At 38.9% G+C, this 14,932-nt stretch overlaps 1 protein-coding gene across 1 annotated transcript in view; it reads left to right on the top strand.

Annotated features, from left to right (window-relative positions):
- HEATR1 (HEAT repeat containing 1) overlaps positions 1–14,807 on the top strand; it is a 44,912-nt gene extending 30,105 nt beyond the window's left edge. Inside the window, exons 30-45 of the mRNA XM_055308819.1 lie at positions 488–718; positions 1,466–1,592; positions 3,005–3,165; positions 6,113–6,159; positions 6,264–6,387; positions 6,976–7,116; positions 7,611–7,897; positions 8,550–8,700; positions 9,634–9,792; positions 9,953–10,087; positions 10,242–10,346; positions 10,431–10,599; positions 11,089–11,243; positions 11,752–11,910; positions 13,463–13,571; positions 14,503–14,807. Coding sequence (XP_055164794.1) covers positions 488–718; positions 1,466–1,592; positions 3,005–3,165; positions 6,113–6,159; positions 6,264–6,387; positions 6,976–7,116; positions 7,611–7,897; positions 8,550–8,700; positions 9,634–9,792; positions 9,953–10,087; positions 10,242–10,346; positions 10,431–10,599; positions 11,089–11,243; positions 11,752–11,910; positions 13,463–13,571; positions 14,503–14,591 — 2,349 coding nt within the window. The 3' untranslated portion in view covers positions 14,592–14,807. The remainder of the gene's footprint in view (positions 1–487; positions 719–1,465; positions 1,593–3,004; positions 3,166–6,112; positions 6,160–6,263; positions 6,388–6,975; positions 7,117–7,610; positions 7,898–8,549; positions 8,701–9,633; positions 9,793–9,952; positions 10,088–10,241; positions 10,347–10,430; positions 10,600–11,088; positions 11,244–11,751; positions 11,911–13,462; positions 13,572–14,502) is intronic.
- Positions 14,808–14,932: the final 125 nt, after the last annotated feature.

The raw sequence follows: 14,932 nt of genomic DNA, 5'->3' as shown, positions 1-14,932 counted from the left end.
ATTCAACAGCTGTTGGAGTATTAGTACCCGAGTTAAGTAGTTTGAATGTTATTCTGAAAGCATCAGGGAGCTGTTAGCCGTTTCTGTGTTCTGCTTTTGTAGATTATACCCATTCTTCTCAGGCCTTGATTTGCGCAGGCTCCCAGCTGGCCTGAGAGCAAACTTGGTATAAGTGCCACATACTTGGCATCTACCATTCCATACCTCCTGTTGCTATCTTTTCCCATGTGAATCTTGTTCATACAGATGATAAATCTTCTTTGTGGCCAGGCTCCCATCCTAGACTTTGTATTCCCCTTGGGGCCACACAGTACCTGGGGCATAATCTATACTTAAATATTGAGTATTTACTGATAGATTTTTGATTATTCATATTCTTTTGATGACTTTTTGGAGGCACATTTGAATACCTTTCCGTGTCCACCTAAAAGCTTCTTTGTGAAGGGTTATTTGCTCCTACCCACTGTCCCTGCTTGCTATTCTGCAGTCTGACGGTGGAGACTTTGTAGAAGTCACAAGAAACGTGGAAGGTGTCGTGGTGAAAATCATTAACGTCTTTGTGGATGCACTTCCACACGTTCCAGAGCACAGGCGCCTGCCCATCCTTGTTCAACTTGTTGATACGTTAGGTGCAGAAAGATTCCTCTGGATTCTCCTTGTTCTGCTTTTTGAACAGTATGTCACTAAGACAGTGCTGGTGGCTGCCTATGGAGAAAAGGTCAGTGGATAAGACAGGGTGATTAGAAGGAAATGTTGATGTTTCACACACATTTTGTGATACTTTCTGGTTTATGTGTGGGGCGGTGATGCTCATGTCTATCATTTAACAGTACTTGCTCAGAACTGTTTTTAAAGATATTTTTGACGTTCTTTACAATTGCTTTCAGAGCCTGTGGCACTCTGAATATTCTCAGTAGCAACAGATCACTTTCTGTGGGTGATCTGACTTTTCTGGGAACTAGTCTGTAGTGCATGCTAACTGGTTCTGTTTTAAGCCTAACATAGTACAGCTGTAAAGTGATTAAATATGTTTCTTGAAAATGGTTTTGCAGGCTTTTTGTGGGGGAAGGGAGGAGTGTCAGTATCATTAAAATTGTTCCAACACTGGTGATTGTTTTAAAGAGCCCTATTTGGAAAGATGAGGGCAGAACTTATAGGTCAAAAAATGTCTTTTTAGACATAGGATTTGGGAGTAGATCTAGACTTACTCTAAGGGGCACATTTAGTTCTGCTAGAAATTGCAATGCAGATGATCCTAGAATTATGCCCACATAATTCTCATAAATTGGCTTTTTTAGGTAAGACACTCAGTAACTCATTCATCTACTGATACACATGACTGTAAGGAACAATATGTAATGCCTCTGCATGCTAAGAAATATTTTTAAAACATTTCTTTAATTTGTAGTTATTAATATAAATTTGATAGGTGTGGTTTTATTACCTATATCTCTTCTCTATACAGGATGCTATTTTAGAGGCAGACACTGAATTTTGGATTTCAGTCTGTTGTGAATTCAGTGTCCAACACCAGATACAAAGCTTGATGAATATTCTCCAGTACTTAATAAAGCTGCCAGAGGAAAAAGAAGGTAAGCATAATCAGGTGTTAGTTATTGTTTAATCTGAAAGCTCAAGAGAAGCAGAAGAACATGCAGGTTATCCTTGGAGCACATAGTACAGCTTTAGAAGGGTTTTTTGTAAGTAGCTTAATAATTTTTAATTTAAGTGTATGATTGTGTGTTTTCCCAAATCCTTATGGAAAATAGAAAGTAGGACTTCTGTTTGCCTCTCCTCACACATTGGCTTTCATTCTTCTCTGTTTTTGTGCGGATATGTTGGCTGTGGAGTGTTCACAGGTATACATTGTGAATTATAATAAAATGACAGCAATTAGCAGGAACTTACTAGCTGTCTCTTCCTACTAAAATATTTGTAAAGACACTTACAGGAAGAAAAAAAAAAACAGGTAACACAACTTTGGTGACTAAATATTAAAATTTTATTGTATATGTGAGTCTTGAAAAAAATTCCATTCATGGCAGTACCAATGAGACTGGTTTGAGAAAGGGTTTGATGTATTCGTAGTTCTCTGTTCTTTGAAACAGAGCAGCAGGGAGCATCAGAAGGAAGATACTAAGGACTTCATGGGGACTGTTTTCTGAATGGCTAGTTGTTTTGGCCAGGCAGCAGCTTGTCTGATCCTGTGGTCTGCTTGGGTCTGGCAGGGCAGACCAGCCTGGAAAGCTATATGTAGTGACCTATTTATGAAGGAAGTCTTCAGTTTGAGTCACTCTCCAGCACAGCGTTTTCTTTTTTTTTTTAAGATTTTTTATTTATTTATGATAGTCACAGAGGGAGAGAGAGAGAGAGGCGCAGAGACATAGGCAGAGGGAGAAGTAGGCTCCATGCACCGGGAGCCCGATGTGGGATTCGATCCTGGGTCTCCAGGATTGCGCCCTGGGCCAAAGGCAGGTGCCAAACCGCTGCGCCACCCAGGGATCCCAGCAGCACAGCGTTTTCTAAGTGGCCCACTGAACTCCCAGTTACTGCACCCTCAAACCCCTTTATATTAGATAAATTTGGATAAGAGATTCTGCAAAGTTTTAGGACATACATCTATGAACTTTTAAACATTGAAGGCTAGAGATGACCCTCCAGTCTGTTGTGGGCCACCAAATCAATACCTCTTAGGCTTCCAGATTGGGGTTGGAGGCAACATTTCAAGATACCTTTTGTAATACCTTTTTCTTTCGTTTGCTTGTCTCAGTTGCCCTGGTCTTTTTCTGTTTTGTTTTTGTCTTATATGCTCTCTTCTTGAGGCTCTTGGATATTTTGTCAATAAATACACATCTTTCACTAATTCAGAAGGGGAGGAAATGGCTGTCACAGATTCACCAATTCCTCTCAGAAAATTATATCCCATGTACCATGCTCATTATATCTTTTCTAAAGATTCCACTTGAAGATGAGTGAGGTCACTTGTCTTATTGTTCTTTTTCAGAAGCTGTTCCCAAAGCAGTATCAACTAAAAGTGAATCACAAGAACAAATGCTACAGATTTTTAACATAGACACTCACACTAACAAGCAACTGCGGCATTTGAAGTTTTTGTCAGTGTCCTTCATGTCTCAGCTCCTGGCTTCCAGCCGTTTTATCAGAAAGGTGATGTGTTCTTTAAATGTATTTATGATAAAACTATTTTTTCTGAAGGGAACTATCTTTTAAATTAGTAAAAAAGAGATTGGCGAATATAAAAACATGAGGCTAGCCTTTAAAGTAATAGGAAGAAAATGGTAGAATTTACCATAAACTGTTTAGTGTGATCTGTTTAGGTTGTACATATATATATAAATCCTGCGACTATTTCCATTCTCAAGTGGTACACAGGTATACCTTGTTTTACTGTACTTCTCAGATGGTGTGTGTGGTTTTTTGTTTTTGTTTTTGTTTTTTTTTTTTACAAATTGTAGGCTTGTGGCATCACAGAAGTCTCCCAGCACCATTTTTCCAACAGCAATTGATCACTTCATGTCTCACATTTTGGTAGTTCTCACAGTTTCAAACTTTTTCATTCTTTTTGTTATGGTGATCTGTGATAAATGATTATGACTTGCTGAAAGCTCAGATGATGGTTAGCATATTTTAGCAATAAGATATTTTTAAAGTATGTATTTTTTTTAGATATAACACTTTTGCACATGTAATAGACTACAGTTAGCATAAATATAACTTCTATATGCATTGGGAAACTAGAAAATTCATTTGACTCACTTTATTGTGAACTTTACAGTGGTGGTCTAGAACTGAACTTTCAGTATCTCTGAGGTATGCCTGCATACCCAACAGAAATATATGAGCATATATTTAGCATACATGTTAAGACACATTGATAAGAATACATAATAGTAATATTTGTGGTAGCCTAGAATTGGAAACAATCCAGGTGTCTGTCAGCAGTGGAGTGTATAAAGTGTCATCATAAATGGACATGAGTGAATCTGTAAAGATAATGCTAAAAGAAAGCAGGCAGACACAAAAGAATATACCTTAATTCCAGTTGTATAAAGTTTAAAGACAGGCAAAACAAATGTGGTTTTAGAAGTAAGGACAGTGTTTACCTTTGGGAAGGAAGAAAAGGGTAGTAACGGGGGTCAAATAGAGGAAGGATTCTGAAGTGTATAATTATAGGCTCGCTCTTTACCTGCATACAATAAGTTCTATACATGTGATTTATATGCTTTCCTGTTTGTGTGTTAACCTTTACACACAGAGAGGAAGAAGGAAATACAGAAACAAAACAAAGAGAAGGAAGAATTGGGAACATCAGAGTGTTTGAACATTAGAAAGTCTGTGTTCTGTGTCTACTGCATGAGCAGGTCAACGGGGAAACCATATGATAATTTAAGTATTTATAGAGAAATAATTCGATGAATTCAATACTTATTTATGATTTAAGAAAAAATCCTCTTAGCATCTAAGATGGATGGGGACTTCCTTGGTCTAAGGAAGATACCAGAAACTGGTTTATATCACGCTTCATAATGAGACAGACATTATAAAGTCTAGAACAAAGATGTCCTGTCGTGTTGCTGTTTCTGTTGAGCAAAAGAATGAAGTGTAAGAAAAGATAATCACCAAACTCCTAGAACTAATAACTAGTTTTGCAAGCTTGCTTGATAGGGATTAGTGTGGACAGTGCTCCATATCAGCTTGCCAAGGACAGTGGTGGTGTAAGAGCAGTTAGATGGGTCAGTGTTACTGAAGTCTGTCTGGACACACACCTGTGTGCATGTAAGAAATGTGGTAATGTGGCAGTGGCATTAGAGAGTAGTTGGAGAAAGAGAACTGTCCAATAACTAGAACTGGCATGATTTGCTTTCCATTTGGGGAAAGAAAACTGATCTCACACTCTACACAAAAGACAATTTTAGGTAGATTAAAAATGTATTTCAGTGTGAAAAGGAACACTTAGAAGAAAATAACATTTTGACCAGAGGTTAGTGAAGAATTTCTTTAAAAGTTCAGTTCAACAAAAAGCCACTATAAACAAAAGGAAAAGAAAGCCACAGACATAAATTAAGTTGATAAATTCAGTTTCTATTAGAATATCTGGCAGAGAACATGAATTCACTAAAGAGGAATCACAAATGGCCAATTAATATACAACAAAATAACCTTCCCTAGCAAGGAAATTGCAGATTAAGTGGGATGCCACTATGATGTCCATCAAATTGGCAAAAATTTAAAAGCTCTTAATACCAAGAAGTGGCAAGGCTGTGGGGACACAGTTATTTGTGTCTATAGAAATGGATAATGTCTTCAGATAGCCATTTGAGAAAGCAGTCCCCAGTCCAATCAGAGACGCACATCTCTTCTGATCTAGCCCTTCTCTTTCTTGGGTATATGCTCTACAGAAACGTGCCTGGTTGTTCAAGGAGACATACAAAAACTTTTTTTTTTTTAACCATTCTTACTAACAGAAGAAATGGACATAAACAAAACCTCCACAGTGAACAGAGGTGGATGAGCAGGTCAGCCACAGTGTGTTCTGTGGCTATGTGCAGGAAGCACAGAGTGCAGTTAAATGAGCACTAAGTTGACATGAATCCCCAAAGACAGACCTCAGAACTCCAATGTTCCAGAAAAGCATGTTGCTAACTGCTGTGTACTCTGACAACATTTAATGGCAGGTTTAAGTATGTGAGGCTGGTGGTACCAGAAGAAGGAAAGAGGGAGAGATACATAGGGGGCTACACCTGTATCTATAGTGTTTCATGTCTTAAAATTAGGTAGGAGCTAAGGGAAGCGCTTTATGAGATTAGTGAGTAAATGAGTATAGATAGCTGTATTTTTCTGAATCTTTGTAGTGCTTTACAGATGTCACAAGTATCTATAGAGTTATCATTAACATGATTAGAAGAATTAAACTAAGGGGAATGGAGTTGCTACAATATGGTGGGGATGAACTGAACCTGATTAAATTGTAATGTCAGAAACAGCCCCTAAGAAGTTTGAATTGAATTGTCTTAGCTGAGTTTCACTGCACCTACCTCAAGTGATGTTATTACTAGCTTCCATACTGTTCTAATGACGTTTTCTTAAAAATTAGATGGTTGAAAGTGGTGGTCCTCAGGTTTTAAAAGGCCTTGAACAGAGGTATGTTACTTTTTTTTTTTTGACTTGAAAATAATTTCCAACTTTCTATCAAAAAGCTGGAAGAATAGTGCACAAAACTCTCATGTGGATCTCCTTTGTTTTAGGTTGCTAGAAACCGTTCTTGGCTATATTAACACAGTAGCACAGTCTGTGGAGAAAAATGCAGACAAGCTAACTGTGAAGTTTTGGCGGGCACTGCTGAGTAAAGCTTACGACATGTTAGATAAGGTACGCTTTCATTTCCCCCCAGCCACTGTGTTTATGTCATTGTGGAACTATTTGACATATAAAGTTTTACTTTAAGAATAAACTTAGCAATAGGCTTTTCTTAATATGATGTCGCTCACGTTTTTTTCTTGGAAAGAATCTTTTGATGGCTAGAAAGAAATTCATCTGAAAAATGATTGTTTCCCTACCAGTTATAAGCGCATGTGCCTCTGTAAATATACTTTATTAAATAGTCAGTGGTCTAATACTGTATTATGTTCTACTTTATTCAAGTGGAATAATAGAAAAATAGCTCTTTAGGTAGAGTACATGGGATATTAGAAATATCACTGGCCTTGACATTTGAATTGCTGTTTGAAATCCAGCTACAAAGCAGTTCACTTACTCAGCATCAGGTTTTTTGGCTTTTTTCTTTTTTAAGTGAACGTGATTAGTAATGCCTACCTGAAAGATTAGTGTTTTAAGAAATAAAAAGGACCTCAAAATGCCTGGAACCTAGAAGCTATGCAGTGAATAGAAATCTGTCTTAATCTGAATGGATCTTCCTTTTTAAAAAATTTTTTTGTTCAATGTTAAACTGCTGTGTAGGTCAATGCCTTGCTGCCCACAGAGACATTCATTGCTGTGATCAAAGGACTGCTGGGTAACCCACTGCCATCTGTCCGCCGGAAAGCATTGGATCTTTTGAACAATAAGCTACAGCAGAATACGTCCTGGAAAAAGAAAATTGTAAGTGAAGACTGTGTGTCAGACCCATTTACCATTCTTTGCTTTATCAAAGAGCTGCATTTAACTCCCTTAAGTTTGTCCAGTGGGATAATTTAAGAAAATATATCATCTGAATATAATGCCATGAGGTGTGTTTCTAAAATGTGATGTTAATTCTAATGGGAATTGTGATAAGAGTTCTTAGAATGGAATCTCAGCCTAATGAAATTTTTGATAATATGGACCATATGTTGTCTTAGCTGCAGCATAATTCTAATCTTCTTTTACTCCAGACGGGTAGGGTACTTTATATAAATGTCCAAAATTGGTCACAAGCACATACATTGGCTCGGTGGTAAACAGATGGGGAGACGGTTGCTTATGTGTAATTGTGTGGCATAGGACCTTTGGTCTGATTTCCATTTAGGCAGTCTCAAACTGTGAAAATGGAAAAGTGCACCAGTATATTTTTTTTGGAGCTTTAATCATTTGAAAATTTTGGCTGATCTTTTCAGGTTTATCGTTTCCTGAAATTGGTTCCAGTCCTTTTGGCCATTGTGCAGCATAAAAAGATGGTAGAAGAACAAGCAATAAACAGACAGACAGCATTGTATACCCTGAAGCTTTTATGCAAGAATTTTGGTGCAGAAAATCCAGGGCATTTTGTCCCGGTGCTGAATGCTGCTGTGAAACTAATTGCACCCGAAACAAAGGAAGAGAAGAATGTCTTGGGAAGTGCCCTGCTGTGCGTGGCAGAGGTGGCCTCCACCCTGGAGGCGCTGGCCATCCCTCAGCTTCCCAGGTATGCTGACTGGGACCTGGGACTGGAACCATCAAGTTGGGTGTCTGGTACAATTTGAAGAATAATACCTTAACAACTTTTTCGCTTCTAAGTAGAAGTTGCAAAAGATTAGATTTGTTAAAGATGTGATCTTCAAGCTAAAACCCACAACATTATCATTTCCCTTTATGTTTGTTGTGCCCCTGTTTGCACTCCCCTTTGGCCAGCTGTAACTGGGAAGTGATAGGTGAAGCCTCTCTAGAGGGGCTCAGCGGTTTGGGCAAAAGCTTATGCTCCTGACTTTCTCCTTGGCTTTGGGATTGATTAGCTGTGCAGCCCTGGCAGGTTACTTTGTTAGAGCTTTGCCGTCTCTGACACCAAGAGAATAACCACTGCTTGGGAATCTGGGGGGGGTGCCATGCATGCGAGATTTTTCGCACAGTGCCTGACACGTAGCAAGTGTTAGATTGAAGACCTTGGTATTTTTAAAAACGACTGCACGACTGGGTATCAGGAGATTTCTTGCTCTTAGTGTCATAAAATGTGTTGACACCATTTTGTAGGCTGTTACCGTGGAGTGATGTGGCAGGCACAGTTTGGATTTTTTTCATGACTTTTCCATTCTCTGTCTCTTCTTAATTGTTACTCGATACCTCTTGTTCCTTAATTCTAGCCTGATGCCGTCATTGCTGACAAGAATGAAGAACACCAGCGAGCTGCTCTCTGGCGAGGTCTATCTGCTCAGTGCTCTGGCAGCCCTGCATAAGGTTGTGGAGACCCTCCCACACTTCATCAGCCCTTACCTGGAAGGGGTCCTGTCTCAGGTGAGCACAGTGACCTCAGCGTGGTATGGGGGTGGGGGGGAATTGGAGATCTGATGATTTTATTTGTTAAGTTTTCAGTTTCTGTTTGGCAAGAATGTTTTTATTTCTGAAAAGCTATCTTGCTTTTTAGTAAAAACATGTGCCTTTCTCTCTCCCATCCTCCCACCTGCTTGATTCTGACATCAGTATGGTTATTGCTTTCCTCTAAGGCTCATCTCTTTTTTGATTTTTATAAAATGTCTTTGCCTTTCTTCTTCCCCTCCCCTCCTTGAGATTTTTGGCATGGGGCTGGTAGAGAGCTGCCTTTTATTACTTTTTGCAGAAACTAGTGTGCCCTGTTTGCTTCAACATGAAGGGATTTTTAATCCTAAGGTAACTTTTTGAGTAGAATTCTTGTATTGCAGTTCGGTGGATAGTTGGCAGACAGGCACTGGGCAAGTGGCATTTCTAACTGAAAATGCCCCAGAATGATCCTTGTTCTGTTCTATTTTATCGGTCATTTGCCATTTATGAGGTTAGGAGCCTTAATTGCCATGATGACAATTATTTAGCTGATTCACACATTCTATAGCCAGGGCTTAACAGTAGACATCTTAACAGAAAAGGACCACTACATCTGAGGAGTTTTCTAGATTTTTTTTAGTAAAAAAGTACTTGACTCTTCTCGTGGTCTCTGGATTCCTGTCCTCTAAAAAAAAGAAAGAAAAGAAAAAAATCAGTCTGAATGCTCTTTGTCCTTTTGCCTTCTACCATTTACCTACATCCCTGACTCCCCCTTGGGAAAGAGGCATCTGTTCATTTTTATCTTCAGATGTTCAAGGATGGTTTTAAAAGGAATTCTGTGTGAAGCTGGCATCTGAATTGCTTTCTGTAAGTGTTCAGATGATGTCAGTTCCCATACTGGCTTTGATCTTTCTTTTTATATTCCTGTAGGTGGTTCATTTGGAGAAAATCACTAGTGAAATGGGTTCTGCCTCACAAGCTAATGTCCGTGTCACATCCCTTAAGAAGACACTGGCTACCACACTCTCACCCCGAGTCTTACTGCCAGCAATCAATAAAACGTACAAGCAAATTGAGAAGAACTGGAAGGTTAGATCATACTGGGTTTTAGACTTTGGGGAAGGAAGATATGGTACTGAATTTTTTTTTAAGTTTTCACTTAGCAGAGGATGGTTATTTAATTCCTTGATGATTGTATTAACGAACTATAAGAATATTAAAAATTGGCACATCTCTTTATTACTGGTAGAACCACATGGGTCCATTTATGAGCATCTTGCAAGAGCACATTGGGATCATGAAGAAGGAAGAGCTCACCTCCCATCAGTCTCAGCTAACCATATTTTTCTTGGAAGCCCTGGACTTCCGAGCACAGCATTCTGAAGTAAGCTTATTTCTACTTTCCCAAATTCTAAAGTTACCTACCTATTTAAGAACCAGAGAACAATCTAGCCATATAACGTGTTTTACTTCCAAAAGTTATTTAGAGCCAGATGTTGTTAGTAAACTGGCTAATAAGTCAGGTCTTTTGTTTTCAGGGTGATCTGGAAGAAATTGGAAAAACAGAAAATTTTATCATTGACTGTCTAGTAGCCATGGTTGTAAAACTTTCTGAAGTCACATTTAGGCCCCTTTTCTTCAAGGTAAGCTTGTTTCTTCCACATCTCCTTTGTACTCATATATAAATGTTACAATGTATGTAGAATAATACTGTTTTATCATTTCAGCTGTTTGATTGGGCTAAAACAGAGGATGCCCCTAAGGACAGACTATTGACGTTTTATAATTTGGCGGATTGCATTGCTGAAAAACTAAAAGGGCTTTTTACTCTGTTTGCTGGCCACTTGGTAAAGCCTTTTGCTGACACCTTGAACCAGGTGAACATCTCCAAAACAGGTTGGTAGCTGACTTCAGTTCAGTTGACAACTTCGCTTTGTTGTTCCTCACGTAGGGTACAGGAAGTATGATAAGGAAGGTGAAGTTTTTACTTCATAGTTGACAGGCATTGAAGTGTTTGTTTCAGGGTAATGAAAAATGCTATGATCCATTGACTAACTTGGGAGAACACAATACATGGGCATTACTGTCAGTTATTGAAACTAACTGTAAATTGTTCAGATTGATATATTCCTTATGGCTGATGAACAGCTGACTTGACAGCCACTAATTGAACTTGGCAAACTAAGTGATCTTAACTGAGAATCTTAACTCTTAAAGGAGTCACTTATCTGAGCCATTCATGTGCCTTCATCCTGATTGATTTATGTACTGTTTTAGAAATACCCTTCTGTTTGTGGTGTTAAAAGTGATTTGAATGTAAACATTGGAGATTAAATTATGAAAATCACTTGGTTTTTTTTCACTTTTACTCTCCCCTATCTACAGATGAAGCGTTTTTTGACTCTGACAATGACCCTGAAAAGTGCTGCTTGCTCTTACAGTTTATTTTGAACTGTTTGTATAAAATTTTCCTATTTGATACTCAGCATTTTATCAGTAAAGAGAGAGCAGAAGCCTTAATGATGCCCCTGGTGGACCAGGTAACCAAATAGAACTATCTTTTTTGACAAATGATGTGGAAACCACCATCCCTATTAAAGTTTAGTAGATTTTATTTCTACTACAATTATAGCTGCTGGGTTTTCTTCTCCAGGCATTTTTTAATGAAATTTTTATTTCAAAATTGATTTTTCATTTTGAATGGATAGAACTTCTCTTCATAGTGTCGTGTACCAAGTTTTACTTTGAATTTTTCAGAATACAAGGTATCTTGGTTAGATTTTTAATTTTTAAATTTCTAAAATTAGATTTATCAAGAATGTTTTAGGACTTGGCTGCTCGATGGAAGAACTCCTCTCAGCTGTTCTGCTGGAGGGAAAGGAGTGATGCTAAGGGTTAGGAGAATCTGAGCTCCAAAAGGTGGTAAATTTGCTCTAGAGAGTACTAGAATTACACCTTGTTTTTTGAACCTGTTGCTGTCACATTGGGTATTTTTTCAAACCCAGAAAGGAGACTGGTTGCTCAAAGTCTTCATTTCCCTCTTCATAGCTGGAAAACAGGCTAGGAGGGGATGCGCACTTCCAGGAGCGAGTGACGAAGCACCTGATCCCCTGCATCGCGCAGTTTTCAGTGGCCGTGGCAGATGACTCTCTTTGGAAACCACTGAACTACCAGATTTTGCTCAAGACGAGAGACTCTTCACCCAAGGTAGGAGCTTTGGTTGCCAAGTACCAAAGCTGTGTGTATTCACCATAAAACCCAAGCAGTCTTAAAGCAGTCATGGATATAGGGCCATGGTAAACTGGCAGGGACATGCTGCTTGTCTTGTAGAACTAGAGGTTGCTCTGTTCAATCTGAAGATTGAACTTGAGAATTTTTTGGTTTTTTTTTTTTTAAAGGGTATTTATAAATAATAGTTCTTTCCCCATCTCCACAGTGTATTAGACACAAGTACTAACATTTTCTAAATACTTTTAAATCTTGAAAAAACCTGATGTAATTGTTTCTTAAGCACCATTTAAAATGTCCTTGTGCTCCCAGAGACAGTCTTTCAGTTTGTCCACAGAATGTTCCTCTGAGTTAGAGCAGTGTATTATCTCCATTGTAGATACCAGAATAACGCAAGATAAGTAGTGGCAGTTGCCGCTCAATGACGACATATGCGAGAATGTATAGAAGTTAAAACTCCATGGCCTCAGTGTCATTGTTTTCAAACTGGTTAGCAGTGAATCACCATTTCTTTAATTATCATACAAGAGTCTTAGTGAATAAAACAGACCAAAGCGGAATTTTACTAAAAGATTTATTACTTGAACTTCATCATAACATTTATTTATTAGGACAATGAGGCTATTTTCACAAACCCCTAAATTTTAAATTGCAGTTCTTGACAAAGTTCTAGCATTACATGTATTTTAATGTTTAGTTTTGATTGTACAACATCAAGAAAGTCTGGTTTGAACATAGGTAGTTACAGATGCTTTTTAAATAAGTTATTTTGCTGTATCCAAATATTTTTAAAATTATTTAAATTATTATTCCAAAACTGGAAATAGGACTAGTACAGCTTTGGTTTCAAAGTGAATCACTGATAGTGCCCAATAACTGCTTGCATTCCTTGTCATAGATTAGTCATGTTGAGAGATACCCAAACTTTTTTTAAGTTCCCAGACTAAGGGATCCCTGGGGGTGGCGCAGCGGTTTGGCGCCTGCCTTTGGCCCAGGGCACGATCCTGGAGACCCGGGATCGAGTCCCACATCGGGCTCCCAGTGCATGGAGCCTGCTTCTCCTTCTGCCTATGTCTCTGCCTCTCTCTCTCTGTGACTATCATAAAAAAAAAAAAAAGTTCCCAGGCTAGAACATCATAATACATTGTTTTTAATTCTCTACTGAGCATGAGACCAGAGCCAGTGCCCAAGCCCCTCACACAACTGTAGTAGTGACACAGAGTTCTGAGGGAGGGATCCTGTCTGAGGTGGCCAGGGATGCTTTTTGACGAGGCTTGCATCATTTCTGATAGCCAGGTGAGCCAGTAAGTCCAGTGCACATAAATTTGGAATGACACACTTGAGTTTGTGTATAGCTTTTTTTTTTTTTTTTTTTTTTTTTTAAGGAAAATGTGGGAGTGGGTGGTGCAGTCAGGTAAGCGTCTGACTTGGGTCTCGGCTCAGGTCCTGATCCTCAGGGTTATGAAACTGAGCCCCACATCAGGCACCGTGTTCAGTGTGGAGTCTGCTTAAGATTCTTTATCCCTTTCAGGTTCGATTTGCTGCTCTGATTACCGTGTTAGCACTGGCTGAAAAACTAAAGGAGAATTACATTGTCTTGCTACCAGAGTCCATTCCTTTCTTAGCTGAATTGATGGAAGGTAATTCGTAAACTATTAAGAAATAGAGTGAAATTCTGTGAAAATGTGCCCAGTGATAATGGAAATGTGGATTGTATATGACAAGCCTGGGACTTCTGTACTCCACCTGCCCATATCTCCCTCTGCAGACACAGGAGGTTGAGTTCTTGTTGGGGAGTGGGTGGGTAGGTGACCACCCCAGGATTATTGAAACTTTGTTTACAGTGTAATCTTCACTACCTTTACTTTTGTGTTTATGATAGTAAAAACAAACTACAGTATTGTTTTTCATTAAATCTGTACACTTATATACTTGAAAATTTTGTTACCCAGACATTGGGTTATGGTAGCAGAATGTCTGGTGCCATTATAATTGCAGTAGATTAGCTGCCTGTTAATAATGACCAACATCAACTGTGCTCTGCAAGGATCTCATTTAATCCTCATGATGGGCTGTATGCCATTATCCTTGTTTTAATGAAGAAACTAGAGGATTAAATTGATAAAGTGAGTGTGACAGGTAGAAGCGGGGTTTGAATCCCGGTTCATGCAGTTCTGGATGTACCACCAAGTGCCACCATGTACCCTGAGAAAGAACAGCTCATCTGATGAAGCAGGGATGATGGAAGCTGGTAGACAAACACTTTTTCATATTAATGGTTCACTGCTTTTCTAAAAGTACATTCATCTTGGTTTCTTACGTCCTGGAGGGGTATCACTAGGAATTTGGAATTTTCATTAGCAAACTGCTATTTTGGGGGCTCCAAGTCAAAGACTAAGAAGGGAACAAAGGAAGGGGCCATGTAGAGGAGGGGTTCTATGATGCTCTCTGCAGCACTGATGGGTTTCATTGCCCTCTTTTGACTGAACAATGGCCAGAGAATGGAAGACATGAAGAATTAGACTAATGATAATTGAAGCAGAAGATTCAGTTTATATTTTTGTTTTTCAGATGAATGTGAAGAAGTAGAACATCAGTGCCAAAAGACTATTCAGCAACTGGAAGCTATACTGGGAGAACCACTCCAGAGCTACTTCTAAAACTTTGGGGTGTTGGTGTTTCTTACTCTGTTCAGAGGTCAGATTTACTTTTCATATTTTTATTTTGGGTGTGGTACCATATTACTTTTGGTACCCTGACACCTGTCTAGGCTCCTTTATGAAAGTCCCACCTGGTTTGTACTACTATAGAAGCCTCCCCTGCCACTTGTACAGAATTGCAATAAGAATAAATGATACCTGCTATTTTTATACAGACTGCTGTGTTTGTTTAAACATTTGTTATAGGGCATCCCTGGTGGTGCAGTGGTTTAGCACCGCCTGCAGCCCGGGATGTGATCCTGGAGACCCAGGATCGAGTCCCACATCAGGCTTCCTGCATG

Source organism: Nyctereutes procyonoides, unplaced genomic scaffold (genome assembly GCF_905146905.1).
Source record: "Nyctereutes procyonoides isolate TBG_1078 unplaced genomic scaffold, NYPRO_anot_genome, whole genome shotgun sequence".
Classification (NCBI taxonomy): Eukaryota; Metazoa; Chordata; class Mammalia; order Carnivora; family Canidae; genus Nyctereutes; species Nyctereutes procyonoides.
This window is presented reverse-complemented; position numbering and strand designations above follow the sequence as displayed.